Raw genomic sequence first — 17,171 nt, forward strand, 5'->3', positions numbered from 1 at the left:
GCAGTGCTCTGCTTGTCCTCCAGTGTCACGACCACTAGAAAAATGTTCTGACAATAGGAACGTTCACAGGTGTCAGAGTTCAAACACACACAAAACTATTGCACCAAAGGATAGATTTCCAGGGAAATGTGCATTTCTTCAGTTCTTCCATCGAGTAAAATGGTTGTATTATAGATTATGTCCCATAACAGTGGCCTGACAACAAAAATACTTTGCAATGCAAAATTCAGAAATGGTTTGACACTTTGTAGAATTTTGACAAGACAGTCTTCTATATCATACGTCACTGCCTCATAACTCCGAGGAATAAAGCTAATACGTCTGTATCATCTATGCAAAAAGAAAACAACATCAAAACAAAAAAGGAAGTGCAATAGTCCGACAAATTCAAACCAAACCATTCGAAGGCTCGAACATCTGACGATAAGCTGACATCTTTGCCAGCCGTCCGGCGCAGCACCAGCCGTGTCGAACACATAGACCCCCCCCCCCCCCCCCCCAACTCCATTTCAATGAAGCCGTACTGAGCATAATCCTACATTCCTTTAGACGGCGAGCTTAAGGCAAAGGTGTTCGTATCGGCCCTTTTGAGTCGTAAGCGTTCACTTGAGCTGAAATGACCTCCTCACAGCCAAACGTTTAAGTCGTTTTCTACTGGCATCAAACACTACCAGCTATTGAAACCGGTCTCAAAGCAAACATTCAGGTGCAAAATAATGACAAACCTGCCGCGACTCCAGAACTACGTTTGGCACTTCATCAGAATGCACATTGCCCCTCCCATCACGCCACGGGCTGGTGGTTCTAACAATTCCGTAAAACAAATTTCAGTTTAACGTGTACAAAGTCATTCGAGGAAACTGAAAATACTTCGGCAGAGGAACACAAATGTTTGAAGTTGTTGAAAGCTGCTGAGAATGAAAGAGGGCATAATGGTGAGATCGCATTATCAATGCATGACATGTCGAAAACACTTCCGACATGTCGAAAAAGTGTAAGATATGCTGCCTGACGAAAGCAATTATAGCAAACTTCCCAGCCACCTAGTGGGAAAGATCGAAGCAAAATGCCACAATGTGTTTAAACATACCGCACCAGCAAATTAGCACTGGAGCTAATTGTGAGGGACCCTCCACTTACGCACTGCACAACACCACCTTTCTTTTGACTAACAAAGGGCTTAAAGCAGGGAGCAAACTAAAGCAAAATTACACCCACGGCCTTTTGTATGTGCTTGCTGTGGTCCGACCAAAAAACCAAAAACAAAACAAATAAACAAGCAAATCGGCTCTCAAAGGACTCCAAACCAATCTTTTGTCTTCCAACTACATCTTGGCTCACCTCAGAAACACGAGGATACCTGACAAGGCTCAAAGATCAGTTCCTTGACCACCAACTTCTTAAGAACGCAACAGTCTTCAGCATCGATATTTTCAAGCTGTATGGCAGCATTTCCTGAGAAAGGCTGCATTGGCGGTCACTGACCTTATTTGACATCCCCAGAGTGATATTGACCTTGGTGGTCTCACATCTGAAGACACCACGGTGGTCTCACATCTGAAGACACCACGGTGGTCTCACATCTGAAGACACCACGGTATTCTCACCAACTGTCTCAAAATATTACCTTCATATTCAGCAGACAGCTACAAACAGCAACTCTGTGTCGCCATGGGAAACGAGGTGGGAAACATGGGAAACCATCGGAACCCTCTCCCGTTACAATAATCTGCATGCACGTATAAGAACGAGCTGCCGTATACCCGGCTGGCCGGCCGAATACCCCTCTCTCGGGTGGGGGTGCAGGCAATTTGACCCCCTCCTGAGATGTAAAAGCTAAGATGGCTAGAGACACGAAATTCACAAGGTAGATTAACATCTAAGTGAACTTAGCTGTGTCAGAGTTTGAGGTTTCTAGATCATGACCTTCGAGTCAAATAAGGTCAAGCAGAGTCAAACTCCAAATACGTGCTTCAATTGCCAGCAGACCTCGTCATGCAATTGCCATGAAGCGATTGCATGACGACATACCTGTTCTATGCAACAGGAGAGTGAAGTCAGTGACCTCGTTTGGCCAAGATGATCAAAAATTCACAAAATTGTTCCTATTTGGCTATTCGAATACGTGTCAGGGATTATGCTAGGTGATATTTTTCTAACAACAAAGTGTTGACCGTCGTCATGTGAGGTCAGTGACCTACTCTGATCTTCAAAAAGTACATAGAACATACGTATTGCGATCACTCTCATCAACAGCCTCGAAATGAGCACCAGAAACTACGCCCTAAACCAAGCTTTCGGGTAAAAACAGGTTAGCTTAAGTCTTGTTCTGACTTTTACACCTGACCCTAGGTCAGTTGAAGTGGTTTTTGTTCTAAATTCAATCGTTTTATTACCTACGAAACTGTCTCACATATGTATGCCCTCGTCGAACACTCCGTTGTTGCAGCACATTAAGCGATTCCCTAGAAATGCCCTTCGCTGACAGCCATGACCTGATTTTGACCTGCCGTAGGTCGGTTAACTTATAAAGTTCATCTAGTTTTTTACATACAAATATCCGCTATTCAATTTTCTACATATAGATAAAGTCAAGCGTGGCGTAGCCATGCCGTCTGGAAATCACTCTGAAAAACCTTTGCGACCGGGGGATGGAAATCTGCCCCCCCCCCGCACCTACCCGAGTGCGTGTTAACAAAGCAAGACTGAGACCTGATCCTTTCGCTAGATATTTCGACGACTCAATAAGGGTCTGTATTCATCCTTACGCTAGATATTTCGACGATTCAATAAGGGTCTGTACTCATCCTTACGCTAGATATTTCGACGACTCAAAAAGGGTCTGTAGTCACTCCTACGATGAGCTGTTGGACTTACCGAACTATCTGACTATCCACAGCAGCACCAAGTTCCTTAAAATACGCCCATACATCCGCCCAGCTTGCATTCATGGACACACTGGCGACGGCGGATGCAAATTTCAAGCTTTCAACCGAGCTCAACATGAAACCCAGCCATTATTGGATCGGCATCGATAGCCCATTATCCCATCTTGTCTCCGACAACAAAGACCCGACGTCATCTGCGACGTCCTCTGTCCACAATTACGGCGAACCATGGACATGTCATCGAATGCCACCGCAAGTGAACTCTCGGATCAAAAGAACTTCCAAGCTGGTTCGAAAAAGACGGCTATTCCAAGCAGCTTTACGTGACCTTCATCGAGAAGCCGATCAAATGCATCGAGTGGAGCAACAACATCGATGGAAACAAAGAACAACCTGACAGACAGCAACATCAGCAAACGTCAACTTCAACAGGAACAGAAGAACATTAGAGGACAAGAACAGGAGCATTATCAGCGATAACATTAACACCAACGAGATCAGAGATCAGCATCATCGACTTAACCAGCGTGATTAGCGGAATAAACAAAGATCGAATGTGTCGTACCTACATGGCTACCTTACTTACCCCATCTGAATGTAGTCTTGGCCGTGAAGATACAATCGGTTGTAAAGGTCCAAAAGCCCAGCAAATAGTTTAGCAGAGTTCGTTGGTGTAAGATATGCTGTTCGTAATGCTGAAATTTGCTGTAAAATCCGGTTGGCTGCCTACGAACTCGCCATCATTTCCCTACAGCCCTAACCGGGTTTCGTATTGTGGCTTATAGTTAAATGCACGATTATTTAAAGTTTGCGTGATTGCTTTTGCAGCATGTACCAATATCTCTTTCCCCTGCACCAGCGTATCCCCAAAACCCACGCCGAAGTCAAAGGCTGCCGCATGCGAGGTATTACCATTCCCTTCCACTCCGCTCTCCATGTATAACCATCCCCTATATAACCACCCCTTCCACTCCGCTCTCCATGTATAACCATCCCCTATATAACTACCCCCTTCCACTCCGCTCTCCATGCATAACCATCCCCTAAATAACTACCCCTTCCACTCCGCTCTCCATGTATAACCATCCCCTATATCTAACCCCTTCCACTCCGCTCTCCATGTATACCCATCCCCTATATAACTACCCCCTTTCACTCCGCTCTCCATGCATAACCATCCCCTATAAAACTACCCCCTTCCACTCCGCTCTCCATGCATAACCATCCCCTATACAACCATTCCCTTCCACTCGGCTCCCCATTCAAACTCACCTATGACACCGAGCACCGGCCCAGCGAACACCGAATTGGTGACGATGGTGACGGACTTGAACACCATCACCAGATCGCTGATCGCCAGGTTCAGCAGCAGCAGGTTCGACGGCTTGCGCAGCTTCCGGTGCCTGCGGATTGTGTTAGAATAGGTTATGCACCATTTATGACACATTTGCTTACTGCATGCAACCCTCAAGTAGGTACGCTTTTTGAAGTGTGCTGCGTGGATATCCACGCTCCAGGAGTTTTCAAGGGCATGTCTTAGCTGGCAATGTTCTTTTAGATTAAAGAATACACTGTGTTGAATAATGGGGCGTTCCAAAACCAGAACTACCCTTATATGCTTTTTTGGAATATTTCGCCATTTATGCATTTCACACTTTCCCCAGACCGATTAATATCACGTTTAAACAAAAGGAGCGAGTCATATTAACGCAACAGCATAGCCAAAGGCAGAACCTCTCCAGCCAAACCAGACAAATACTAAACAAATTGCAACGCAAAAGTTCACCGTCTCAGTGACCTTTTAAAGTCTTTTGCTGATTTGAGTGTCAGATAACGGACAAGGCTTACGTCTAGAGGGTATCGTGAAGTATTTAAAAAGATGGTGTTGGTGATGTCGCCTCCGCGAGCTGTCTCCAAAGGCTCGTGCAGACACGCCCACGGCATGTATTATACGAGATCGAAACGTGCGGCAGTTTGAAAGCATGAACTGCGTATTTGGGCGGGGAGCTTTTGTCTTCTTCGGTCTGTCATGTACACGCACATACTGCGTGCATGATGCCTCATTAGCGCTTTCCAAATGCCTCGAATCCATACAATAGCGTCAGCCAGGGTGGTACCGATGCGTTAAGATATCCTGTTCTTCAGCCACGGGCCGGTCTCAGCTGGGTACTGCGGAACAGCCTACCACTCCAGATCCACTAAGCCGCTGCCATCTAGCGACAAGAGATGTAGACTCAGCAATCAGCCTCGGACTCAGCGGACGAATAGCACTCAAGAGGCCACGGCGCGACCGGGGTTTCGAACCCGGCCCCGCACGTGGGAGCTAAAGGCGCTAACCACTCGGCCATTACGTCCCATCATCTGGCGGTTACGCCGATGACGAAAAACCTCCGCGCATAAGGATGGGCGCACTGAACTCTCACCTGGCGAAGACGCAGATGACGAAGAGGTTGCCGGCGCATCCCACCAGCAGGATCAGGGCGTAGCAGGCCGCTATAGCCAGATGGTACCAGTAAGGTGGCGCCGGAAAGCGCGCCCAGAACGGTTGGATTGACTGCAGGTATGGCCGCGAGCAGAGGCCTGTGACAGACACGGGACCATTGACGGAGCTTACGAGCAGGGAGCGGACACAGGGTGACGTCAGTGGCGAGGATGGTAGATTAGCATGCTGGAGCCAGGCTACCCGCACAGAAAATGGTTTATATGAACCAAGCGTTGCATGGCGTAACACGAGATAGACACTGTTTTGCCCTTCCTTCCCGGGGTTCATCGCTGAGGGTTACTGAGGATGCACGGCCTCGCTTACACCTTCAGCTAGAAGTCATTACTCGCAACGTGCTACGTGTGTTTTTTCAGCGGCTGCATGTGCGCACCGGTCTCGAGCTTAATGGATACGGATGAAGGGAGAGATAATGGACGGAGAAAGAGAGTGAGAGAGAGAGAGAGAGAGAGAGAGAGAGAGAGAGAGAGAGAGAGAGAGAGAGAGAGAGAGAGAGAGAGGAGAGAGAGAGAGAGAGAGAGAGAGAGGAGAGAGAGAGAGAGAGAGAGGGGGGGAAATAACAAGGGATAAGCTGAAGGAAAAAGGGCACAATCCCCAGACACGCAGACTTATAAAACACGCCTATAATGAGATGGAAACACATGACCAACGATGCGAGTATACCCAATCAATTAGATCTGGCCCTCCATTAACGTTACCCTGCTACCCAAGAAAACACGTCCGGGGCTGCTTGACCATCACTCATCGTCAGCCGCTGGCGTCGGTGCCCAGTGGAGCCTACCGAGCTGCAGCCAGCTCCTGACATCATAGCCGTTCTCCAGCAGCAGCGACGTCACGTTGACGTCACGCGACGTCACGTTGACGACGGACGGACACGAGCCGGCTGACTCGTCGCAGGCTCGCACCACGCCCGACGACATGTTCATGGTCGGCCCGCTTCGCCTGTGGACGGGCAGAGCTGGCCTCAGGCGCGCCACGGTTCGTCTGTCGCGTAGTCGCATGCCCGCTTCTCTACATGTCATTTTGCGGTTCGCCATTTGACTTTCTGATATCGTTGCATGTTTTTTGTTTGCATTTTGCCTTTTTGCAGCTTGCGGCTCAGCCGATTCGCTTCTTTGCCACGTCGACTATTTCCTGTCGCCAATTTGAAGTCGTCATTTAGCAATCGACAAAATATTATTCCATATTCTCCATATTCTCCAAGCTGACTTTTGGACTTTTGTCCAACAACCGTAACCGTACAGCGCGACCTGTTGGCAAACAACTTGGCTCAGGTGGTAGGGGAGGGGGGGGGGGGGGGAGCGCGGCGAACCTGATACGACCGGCAGGACCCCGAGGGCCCGTGCAAACGTGACTCACTGGCATGTCAACGAAAAGCACGAAATTCTAAAGCCGTAAAAATCGCCGAAACGCGTGTCGAAATCCGGTTAATAGCTCCCCAAAGAGGCATTATAGCGTAACTTGACTCCATACGTCGATGCTGAAAAATGAGCAATCGTGCAGCGAAGCGTGTAAACTGATGCACACAGCCGCTCAGTGCGCTCATGCGCAAGACAAACATCCGATGGATTTTAGGCGTTTTCAGGATTAATGTTGGATCTCACGGACCCGAGCAGAAAACAGCGCGAAGCCAACTGCACCGCGTAGCTGTATGTATCGTTTACAGATCTTCCAGCTACACCATCAATGCCAGACACATTTATTTAGCCCGTTGTTATACCACCATTCAACCAGCACTCTCTCGTATATTGAAGATCTATTATTGTGAGCATAAACAAAGTCTGAACCCACCATGACGAAAAACAAGGAGCTCAAGACCTTTCGTGCTTGTATCACGTGCGATAGGTATTCAATTTCCGCAGTCGCAGCCACACGAGACGAAAAAATGCGACTGAAAAATGCTACACGAAACTGAGACGACAGTATGCAGCTGTATTGACGCTAATATCCGTCACCGCGTGCACAGACCGCGCGGCATCAGGCACAATACTTGGACTAACTAATTCTCCCGCATATTGTGCAGCATATTGCATACCCGAGCCGAAAATATTCAGACGTGTGCAGCCGGGGTCGTGACGACGCAAAAAACAATGTGGCTGAAACACACGAGCGTGAGCACACACGGGGCGAACGCACATAGTAACCCGCAGCGCCCGCGTACCTTCACCAAGGTTATGGCATGCATTTACACGTTCGTGACGAATCGTTGACAGTTAAAATCTAGAGACATACGTAAAATAATATGACCGAGAATATGGGACGTAGTTTTACGACACGTAAAAAGTTGCGGCGCCCCAAACTGCGTTTTGAACAAAAAGTTGGGGTTATGCTGATTACCATTGAGAAATCGTACGCACGCTCCTGTGTACACACAGCTGTTCAGCAACAGCTCGAGTGCGCGTAGCTGGTACGTGCATCGGGCTAGGCGCTGGCGAGAGCAATGCACGAACCGGCTAATTCTATCACATATCGCCACCATTTCGCAGTGACTTTATGAGCCGGCATCTCCAGATTTGGCTTGCGATGGCCAGCAATGAATCCCATCAAAATAACGTTTTTTTATTGAATTCGAGCGTATTGAATTAACAGATTTCTGGCATCAGAGCTCACGCTAAGCAGTGCTTGTTGTGTAGGCCCTTACCTCTACCACCCGATGGCGCAATGCCAAGACAATGGCAGAATCTGGTGGTGAAAGCTCAACACACCGCACTGCTTGGCACGGTCCGTCCAGTTCTCTGACGTCATCTGACCTTTACCACGGCCGCTGCCACCGGCCGCAGGCCATGTCTGTCGAGGGTAAATAGTGAGCGCCTACAGCGATTCGAATTCACCCTGCCACCGGTGGGTGAATCGGAGGGCAGGCAATCTAACCAACTGAGCCACCGGGACAGAGAATGAATGATACGGGGAACTTAACATTCTTCTATAAGTGCCATGTTGTGTCTGCAATGAGGTAATATACTTAAAAATAATTGCTGACTGGTATATAGTACCGCAACTCGATAATCCAACTGCCAAAGTGGTGGTAAAAGGGGGCGATAAATGATTATTCCCCACAAGATGAGCACCATATGACGTCATCAGCAAGTGGTGACCCACCGATAACGCGCGTGAGGTGCTTTTGGTTGAAGTGGGACGTGCCATAATCGTGATTAATCGACTAGAGTATTTGGTAGCAGCAGCGGTATCTACTTACAACTTTGTTCCTCTTTTTAGTATTCTAGTTAAGATATCTCAACGGATAACTCCGTATTGCTGCAGCGGTTCACATGCACGCGGTATGACCTTTTTCGAAAGCGGCTCAGTGCTATGATTGTACAGTGTCTGCCCGCAGGCATAGCTAACAGCACACGGCGAGCACGTCGAGTCAGTTTTGATATGATGGGGTTCACCATGTGTGTTTTTTTCAGCAGCTGGCATGCCACAACTTTCAATAAACTTGAGGAACAGTAACAGTGGCTGGCGTACCACAACTTTCAATAACCTGCGGAGCTTCAAAACCTCATTTCGTTCGCGTGTAGACCTCTTTGATCGCATGATGCTTGCTTTGCCTTGACAGTAATCTGCGAAGATCCGGGTCAAAAACTTGAATTTTGCCTAAGAGATTCCGCTGCGTTGCGGTTAAACATATTCCAAAGCTGATAGTCCAAAAAGACCGACCATTTCACCAAAGACAGACCGAACATGGAATCAATGCACATCGCTTTTGCGGTTCACCTAAATGTTGGTCTCCAAATAGCATCGCGAATACGCACACAATGCTTCGCCCGATTAATTCTCCTGCCGTTATTAGGCGTTATTGAGTCCTGAGAAGGACTGAATTGTGTTGGCTTTGTTGGCTCGGCATCAATTCCAGCCATGTTTGGGCCGCAACACGAATTCTTGACTTGAATTGCCGGATTCAAAGCGGAGTATTCTGATTGCGAGTCCAGTGCTCCATAAGCTGCCCTGCGCGAATAGCTCCGTCGCTACAACCCTAGACTCGCAATCAGAAGACCCAGGTTCGAATCCTTGCATTTCCAAGGAGATCGGTCTGATCGTGTCACTTCCATGGATGAAAACTAAACATCGGCCTGTCGTTCCCCAGACTCAAATGTAACGACAGCGGTAGTGTCAACTGGGCGAAATGTGTGCATACTAACACACCGGACGGGGACGATTTATGAACAATGATCCCAACCGAGGCCAAGTCTGCTGCATATGAGCCATTTATCGTGTAGGATAGCGCATATATGCGCGGGAAATATTTAGACGTGTAAATGGAACATTAAGCAGCCTGGGCCATAGCAGCGTGCGACCAAAGCAGTGCGACTAAGGTACAGAATCGTGTGCTCGCTGGAGCAGTTCACGGATTGCATCAATCCGAGCGGAGGATTGGACCGGATCAGGAATGTTCACCAAAACTTGGATTAGAACCGGACCGGATGCTCGAATCTGCCGGCTCACGCGGGCTGAAGGGATTTAAAACAGATGAAAACGTATTATCGTCGAATAGTCCCTGAAATGTTCAATGAAGACATCGACTTAGAAAAGGATCCCCAATGAAATACATTATGTAATGAACACATGACATTAAAAAATTGATAAGAATGAGATACATTCATAAATGGTTCTATGGAAATCTAGATCACTTATGTTTGTCGCAGTAGCTGAAATGTCTGATAATCTAATAACCTATCTTATTATAATCTTGTCAGAAATCCCATTTCACACTACTGAGTGATGTTGCATTTCAGAGCTGAAAATTAGGCAGCAGCATGTCTTATTGGTAGAAAGCGTGCCACAGAGTTTTGAAATCCAAATTCCTGTCCAATAAATATACAAAAAGATTGACTTCATGTCACCACTTTAGTTTCCATTTACCTAGTCAGTCAGCCAATTTTAGAACAATGGCAGCAGCTTTAATTCAAGCATGCTGAACCAGCTGATCCATTTCCACGTGTCTACCAGAACAACAATTGTTGCATCTCTACACGTCATTTTTACCTACTCTCCCTAAGAAATGTATCTCAAAGCGAAGGCGAAAAGAACGTTCACTGAACCACGAGAGTGGGATACTCATATCAATGTCTGCCCTTCACGAGAGAAGACTGAAGCGCTCTCATTGTTCAAAGTTCTATTTACACTTTTTCACGAAATATCAGTTGAGATGCAATTGCGCTCATTACAACACTTAAAGAGCGAGGTATACTTTAATGGTCTAAACCTTTTTCAACACTGTTGTCTGAGGAGAGTTTATGGGCAACTGGTGGGCACATTCCACCGCCTCCCAATTTTTGGAGGGTCATTCTAGTTTCGTTTTAAACATGCTCATCATCCTTAATGCCTTGTTTTCCCAGCGTAAGATACCTCTCTAGTATGCTTGGCAATCCCAACTCCATTTTCTGTAACAAGTGAAGCATAATTGCACGTCTTTGACACGAGAAACGTGTTCCTATTTTTCTGGTTTCGGAGCAGTGGCGGTCTTTGAAAAACACTGCACGGTGGTCTGTTGCCGCAGGATGCGGCGGCCAGCAACCGACGATACCACGGGACGCGTGAGGCGAGCTGGCAGTGTTACGTAAACGAAGCCTTACGCAATGAGCACATCCTTATCACACATGAAATATGGCTGATGACTGAGCTCAGAGTTAAGCAAAGAATACGCCTGTTCAAGCTTTGTTTCCCGCAAGGCATGGTCTAGCAGGTATGAAAAGCTGACAAAGTGCGATTTTTTCGAAATTTCAATACTTGACCAGCCACAATGGGCCATTCACTGAGTTAACTACATGAAACCTAGTACCAACTGCGCGATCTCGTTGATACCAACCCACTGATATTTTTCGCTCGGCTCCATCTCCATTAGGTTGGAAAAGACCCGGGGTTGGGTTTGCATCACCTCTTCCTCTCTATCAGTCGAGTTATAAAAACGGGGAACTAGGTCGACGGATAAAGAGACAGCTCAGTCCCTTTGTGTGTTTGTGGAAAACAGGCGTAAGCTTTCTTACCTCTGCCTCAAGACAGGCGTAAGCTTTTTACCTCTGTCTCAAAGAATGAGCATGCTGGTCTCTACATCCAGAGACCAGTCGTAACTTCACCCTCCAGCAGTTGGCTGCCTGATGTGAGCTAAGCACTCTTCGCATCCAGTAAAAATCTTAGACATTAGGTAGGTGCCTATCGGTTCGTGTCCTATCTATTTAAGTCACATTTGCATGACCATGTACAAATTGGGTGCCAACGATGCATCTCCATACCTGCGATACTCCTGTAAAGATTTAGAATCCCATCTCACCGCACAGAAAGCCGGAAAATTAAAGAGGCTGAAAGTAGCGTAACCCAAGGCCGTCTAGTCATACCTCAAATGAAGATTTTTCAAGTCACACCTAACTTTCGCAAACGTTATGTGAATATGAGAGGATTACATATTTGCGTATGTGGCAGTGACGGTACACGAGAGACGTTACGCACTTTGACTAAAAAGCTGCGCCATGTTATAACGTGTTTATTACATGACGCAGTATTATGATGTCTAGTTTAGCGTGCTGAAAAAGAAAACAAAAAAGGATACAAAGTGACGTACCATTGTGAACATATCTGTACATAATTGTTTAAACTATATAAATGTAACTTCACGCAATGTGATGCACAACTGTAAATAAAATTTCGTATTTCTTTCCTGCATGAGCAAAAAAGGATATTTGGTAGCTTGTGTCACTTAAGCAATAGGGTTCAAAACTGACGCAACTGTTTCATTTTCCTGTATGAAAGCGAACCGTCGGGTGGCAGTCGGGCGCGTAAATGACAATTTTGACGCAACTGGTAACCCGGCAGGAAAAAATGCTCGCCGTTGAGGTTGCCTGGCCAATCGGTGTGCCAGAAAACGGAGGCGTACCTGAAGTATCATATGTGAAGTGAGCTGGTCGATTTAGTTATTCAAAAAGCGCACGAGGTGAGCGTCGTCTTGCGCTTGTGAACTGGGTGCCGCTGAAACTGTTAAGTGGCGTGGGTAGGTATGCTGCACCTAACCTGGAGGCTGAAAATATTGCACAATGTGCTCATATTGTTAGGCCATTAAAACCGGAAACGTTTCTGGCCTCTTTGATGTGGTGCTGTGGTTTCTGTTTTGTCTTGGGATTTGTTGACCAAAATACTTTTAATATTAATAGCGTGATAAACCTTGTTTATTCTGGTCCTCATGCAAAATTGCATTCATGATAGGGCAGCGATCTATGCTAGGTATCTTAGCACCCAGTGATTATGGCCACTTCGACGTGTTTTTCCAACGAAATTAAAGAAACAAGTCAAACTGAAGACGCTCAAATTTGCCACTTTCTACTTAAAAATTCGAAAAAATCCTTTTGCGGAAGCGGACTGGCACGGACTCGTTTCATATATTTTTCTGGTACATGGGACCGAACCGGATTTGATTGAGAAATCTGGCAAAACCGTACTGGCGGGCGGATTGGGTCCGGACCGAATCCTAAAAATCCAAGCCGTGAAGTGCTCTAGTGCAAACACATCTGCTGCTAACTTTTCCATGTGTGACATATATTCACATATGCAAGTGCTGTTGTAGCCCAACAGCTGTTCTGCGGCAGGTTGACTGTCGAGCTGCTGCAGAGCAGCAGTCGAGCTAACAGCTGTCGACCTGCTGCAGAACAGCTGTTGCGCTACAACGGCACAAACAATGTCTCCAGAATATGGAGACATTGTTTGCTTGCCACTGCAACCCGAATCTGAAGATTCTGGTTCAGACCGTCGTCGACAAATAGCACAGTATGTGATAAAACTGACCGGCTCATGAATTGCCTTCAAAATCCAAGAGCTCTGAATTCCGGAACGAAGTGTGGCTTTCGCATTTTCGTCACCAGCCCTTTACTCCAAGCGCCAAAATGTCGGAAAACCGTTGTCTGCTAATTTATTAGTCAACAGACTTGTTTAATTTACTAATTCGTGAGAGGCGACCCACAGTTCGCTGGCATGCGCCTCTCTCCATCACTGCCGCCTGCGTAAACCTGAATCTGAATGCCACTCATCAGCCCAGGGTCACCAGGCGTATTCCTTAGCCCCAGCCAGCGGCGCGTACAGTAGCACTTACCCCGGGACTGGGCCCGGCTAGCGGGACGCCGCTAGCGCAGGTAAGCGTGCTGTGTCCAGGCGTTCACCAGGCTCCACTACTCACGATCAGCCGGCCGGAGAACTATATGTTAGAGTTGCCTCTTTTCGAGATTCTGCCCCCCCCCCCCCCTCCGTAGTCTAAACTTGGCATTAATCCCCTCCACGCAAGAAATTTCCCGTACTAGCTTCGATATCAGCAAGTATTTTCGTACTCTCCATCCCAGTTTCCGGGCATTGATAAGGCTGGGCGGTGCGCTAGCTGTCGTTTGAAGATCGACTCTAAATCGGCGCAGAAGAGACGCGGCGCTGTGCTGTGGCATAAATGCATTGCCATCTGCCATCTGCCACTAATGAGCCGCTCGTTAATATGCCGCGGTTTTGCATTTTGGCAGGCATTCGTGAGACGATTTACTGAGAGCAGCATCAAAGTTTCGGATGCAGATCACAAAAGTTTGGGAACCACAGGCCAAAAAACATGATGGTTTGTTCTGCCGTGTTAGTCATCGTAACGCAGTGCCACCGGCCGGTCACCAGGGGTTTTATGACGACACGGTACCTCGACCGTTTTTTAGTTTCGTCACATATTTCGGTTGTAGATACCCCTGATGCAGACGTCAAACAAATATTTTAACGAGGTTTGAGATCTGTACAGGCATATGAAAAGACGATACGGAAAAACAGTCGCTACTTTTTTCCCGCAGAAGAAAATAAACGGAAGCCATTTGTCTTTGAAGAGAGCTGCACTGCACTGGACACAGCGGCCATACAAAATGAATAGGAATTCCCAATGCAATCTAGGCATGGAAAACGTGGTGCTTTTGTGCCTACCATTTGAGCGTGTTGTTTTTCCCATGTCAATTCGCTTTTCGTCATACTGGCAAGTCGCCACTTATTCAAACTCGACTCTTAAGTTTTTCGCCATATACCCGTTTGCCGTAGCGCAATGTAAACTTTTTGGCGTGTCGCCATTTTGCAACTTGTCATTTAGCAGTCCGTCGTCTTGGTATGGTGCCATTTTGCAGTTCGCCATTTATCCGACTCGACTTTTTGGCACGTCGGCTTTTTTACACGTTGCCAATGCGGAAGTTATCATGCGTCAGCCACCAAAAAGATAGTCGGCAAACTGCAAGTTGACTTTTTTGCCCAGACGCCGCCGCTACGTAGGGCAAACTGTCTATGCGGCGACGCGGAGCCGCTGAGTCTGGCAAGCAGGCAACCCACGCTTGAGGAGAATCTGAACGCCAAGGAATTAGCTGACGTAGACTTCGGCAGTCAATGGCTGATCACGCCAATCTGGCGCGCTGTCGTCATCAGGCTTGCTCAGCGACGCAAGGAGGATATGGCGCCACCGCGGTGCTCGACTGCCGCACCCAGCGGTGGGTCATGGTGTCATCCACCGGCGTGTCATGGTGTCATCCAATGGTGTATCAGGGTGTCATCCAACGGTGTATCAGGGTGTCATCCAACGGCATGGCATCATGTCATTCATCGGTGTGTCCTGGTGTCATCCAGTGGAATGTTGTGACGTAAGTGTCATGGTACGTTTCACCGGCGTATCGTAGTGTTATCAACCGGCGTGCCCTAGTGTCATCCAGTGGTGTATCATGGTGTCATCCAACGGCATGTCATCATGCCATTCATCGGTGTGTCTTGGTGTCATCCAGTGGAGTGTCGTAGTATCTTCCAACTGCGTGCCGTAGTGTTTTCCACCGGCGTGTCATGATGTCATCCACTGGCGCGTCATGGTGTCATCCACCAGCGTGTCCAAGTGCCATGGTGTCTTTTACCGGTGTGTCCTAGTGCCATCCACTAGTGTGCCATGGGGGCATCCAGCGGTTTGTCTCACGCTGAATCTACTATATCATATATATATATATATATATATATATATATATATATATATTGCATTTATAGACCATATTATTGGTCGTGATTCTCAGGGATTGTGTCACGGGGGTGCGTCACATGATGTAAGCCGCAGAGTCTCGCGCACCGTTATCCCGACTTTCGACTGCATGTATTGGGGCTCATCATCCAGACAAGAGAAAAATGATCACTTTACATACAGGCCGGGTCATTCATCTGTGAACAGGCATGTAGCCTGGACAGATAAAGCACTGCGCTTTTCTTAAAAAGTACAGATGACCACAGACCGACCATAAGTGTCGCGTAACACTGGTGCCGGTGTCCATACGCTGCTTGAACACACCACGAGTCAGGCAGGGTGTGGCCAGAGCTCTAGATCTGTATTCTGCCTGAACACACCACGAGTCAGGTAGGGTGGGGCCAGCGCTCTAGATCCGTATTCTGCCTGGACACACCACGAGTCAGGCAGGGTGTGCCCAGAGCTCTAGATCTGTATTCTGCCTGGACACATCACGAGTCAGGCAGAGTGTGGCCAGAGCTCTAGATCTGTATTCTGCCTGAACACACCACGAGTCAGGCAGGGTGTGGCCAGAGCTCTAGATCCGTATTCTGCCTGGACACACCACGAGTCAGGCAGGGTGGGGCCAGAGCTCTAGATCCGTATTCTGCCTGGACACACCACGAGTCAGGCAGGGTGTGCCCAGAGCTCCAGATCTGTATTCTGCCTGGACACACCACGAGTCAGGCAGGGTGTGGCTAGAGCTCTAGATCTGTATTCTGCCTGGACACACCACGAGTCAGGCAGGGTGTGGCCAGAGCTCTAGATCCGTATTCTGCCTGGACACACCACGGGTCAGGCAGGGTGTGGCCAGAGCTCTAGATCCGTATTCTGCCTGGACACACCACGAGTCAGGCAGGGTGTGGCTAGAGCTCTAGATCTGTATTCTGCCTGAACGCACTACGCATCAGGAAGCGTGTAGCCAAAAAACGGCCCAGCTCTCCACACTCATCCAGAATTTAGGCCACTTTTATTCCAAAAATAAATATCACCTTTCCCTTTGTTTGCCCGTACATTTTTTCGACCGGTTCATCAAGATTCCCCTCTAGTAATGTTATGCTATCCGAGTTAGCTAGACCATGAGTCAAACCCGAGATTTATGAGCATAAACTGGACTGAGTACATCTTCGGTGCCTTGCATCAGCACTTGAGTGGACGATTTGTAGATTTAGTCAGTGTCTTATGTTTCTAGCGGGCAGCGCCAAAATGAATGCCGAAATGTCTGAAATCCTGGTCTGGTTACGCCGCGACGGGCCACTTTCCAGCAGTCACGTATTTATGCACCACCATCGACGGATTCAGTATTATTTTTTGAAATAATGAAATATCATTTATTCTTTTCAACTATTCTTTGCGCTCATCTGGATCAAAGGCTGTGTAAGTGCGTAACTTTCCTGTCAACAGGTATCTCTGGAGCTGATTTGAGCTAAGTAAACAACTAAGTAAACAGCTTTAATGAGAAGGAATTACAATAGAATAGTGCCCGAAAGAAATCAAGCTTCGCTCTAAAGTCGGAGTTCGAGTCCAATGACATAAATCGTGAAGTATACCTTGCACCTGACTTTAGAGCCGCAGTGAAGCAAAAGTGTTTGTAAACTCTGAAGTAGAAGTGGTGTTGCGAGAACCATTGATTTCTAAGCAGCTGCATGGTATGCAGCTCAAATGAGTGGGACATCGCGTACGTAAGAAATGAATGCTGGTTGCGACGGATTGACTAAAATATATTCAGAGCATCTCCGTTATGGGGGAATTTATGCGTCAC

General features: G+C 47.5%; 1 protein-coding gene across 1 annotated transcript in view; it reads right to left on the reverse strand.

Moving 5' to 3' along the window:
- LOC119093386 (opsin, blue-sensitive) overlaps nt 1–17,171 on the reverse strand; it is a 71,185-nt gene that overhangs the window by 37,660 nt on the left and 16,354 nt on the right. The window contains exons 3-5 of the mRNA XM_037216344.1: nt 6,170–6,330; nt 5,312–5,468; nt 4,161–4,291 (exon numbers count right to left, since the gene is read on the reverse strand). Of these exons, the coding sequence (XP_037072239.1) occupies nt 4,161–4,291; nt 5,312–5,468; nt 6,170–6,330 (449 nt within the window). The remainder of the gene's footprint in view (nt 1–4,160; nt 4,292–5,311; nt 5,469–6,169; nt 6,331–17,171) is intronic.

The sequence above is a fragment of the Pollicipes pollicipes genome, unplaced genomic scaffold (assembly GCF_011947565.3).
Source record: "Pollicipes pollicipes isolate AB1234 unplaced genomic scaffold, Ppol_2.1 Scaffold_1600;HRSCAF=1878_pilon_pilon_pilon, whole genome shotgun sequence".
In the NCBI taxonomy this organism is placed as follows: domain Eukaryota; kingdom Metazoa; phylum Arthropoda; class Thecostraca; order Pollicipedomorpha; family Pollicipedidae; genus Pollicipes; species Pollicipes pollicipes.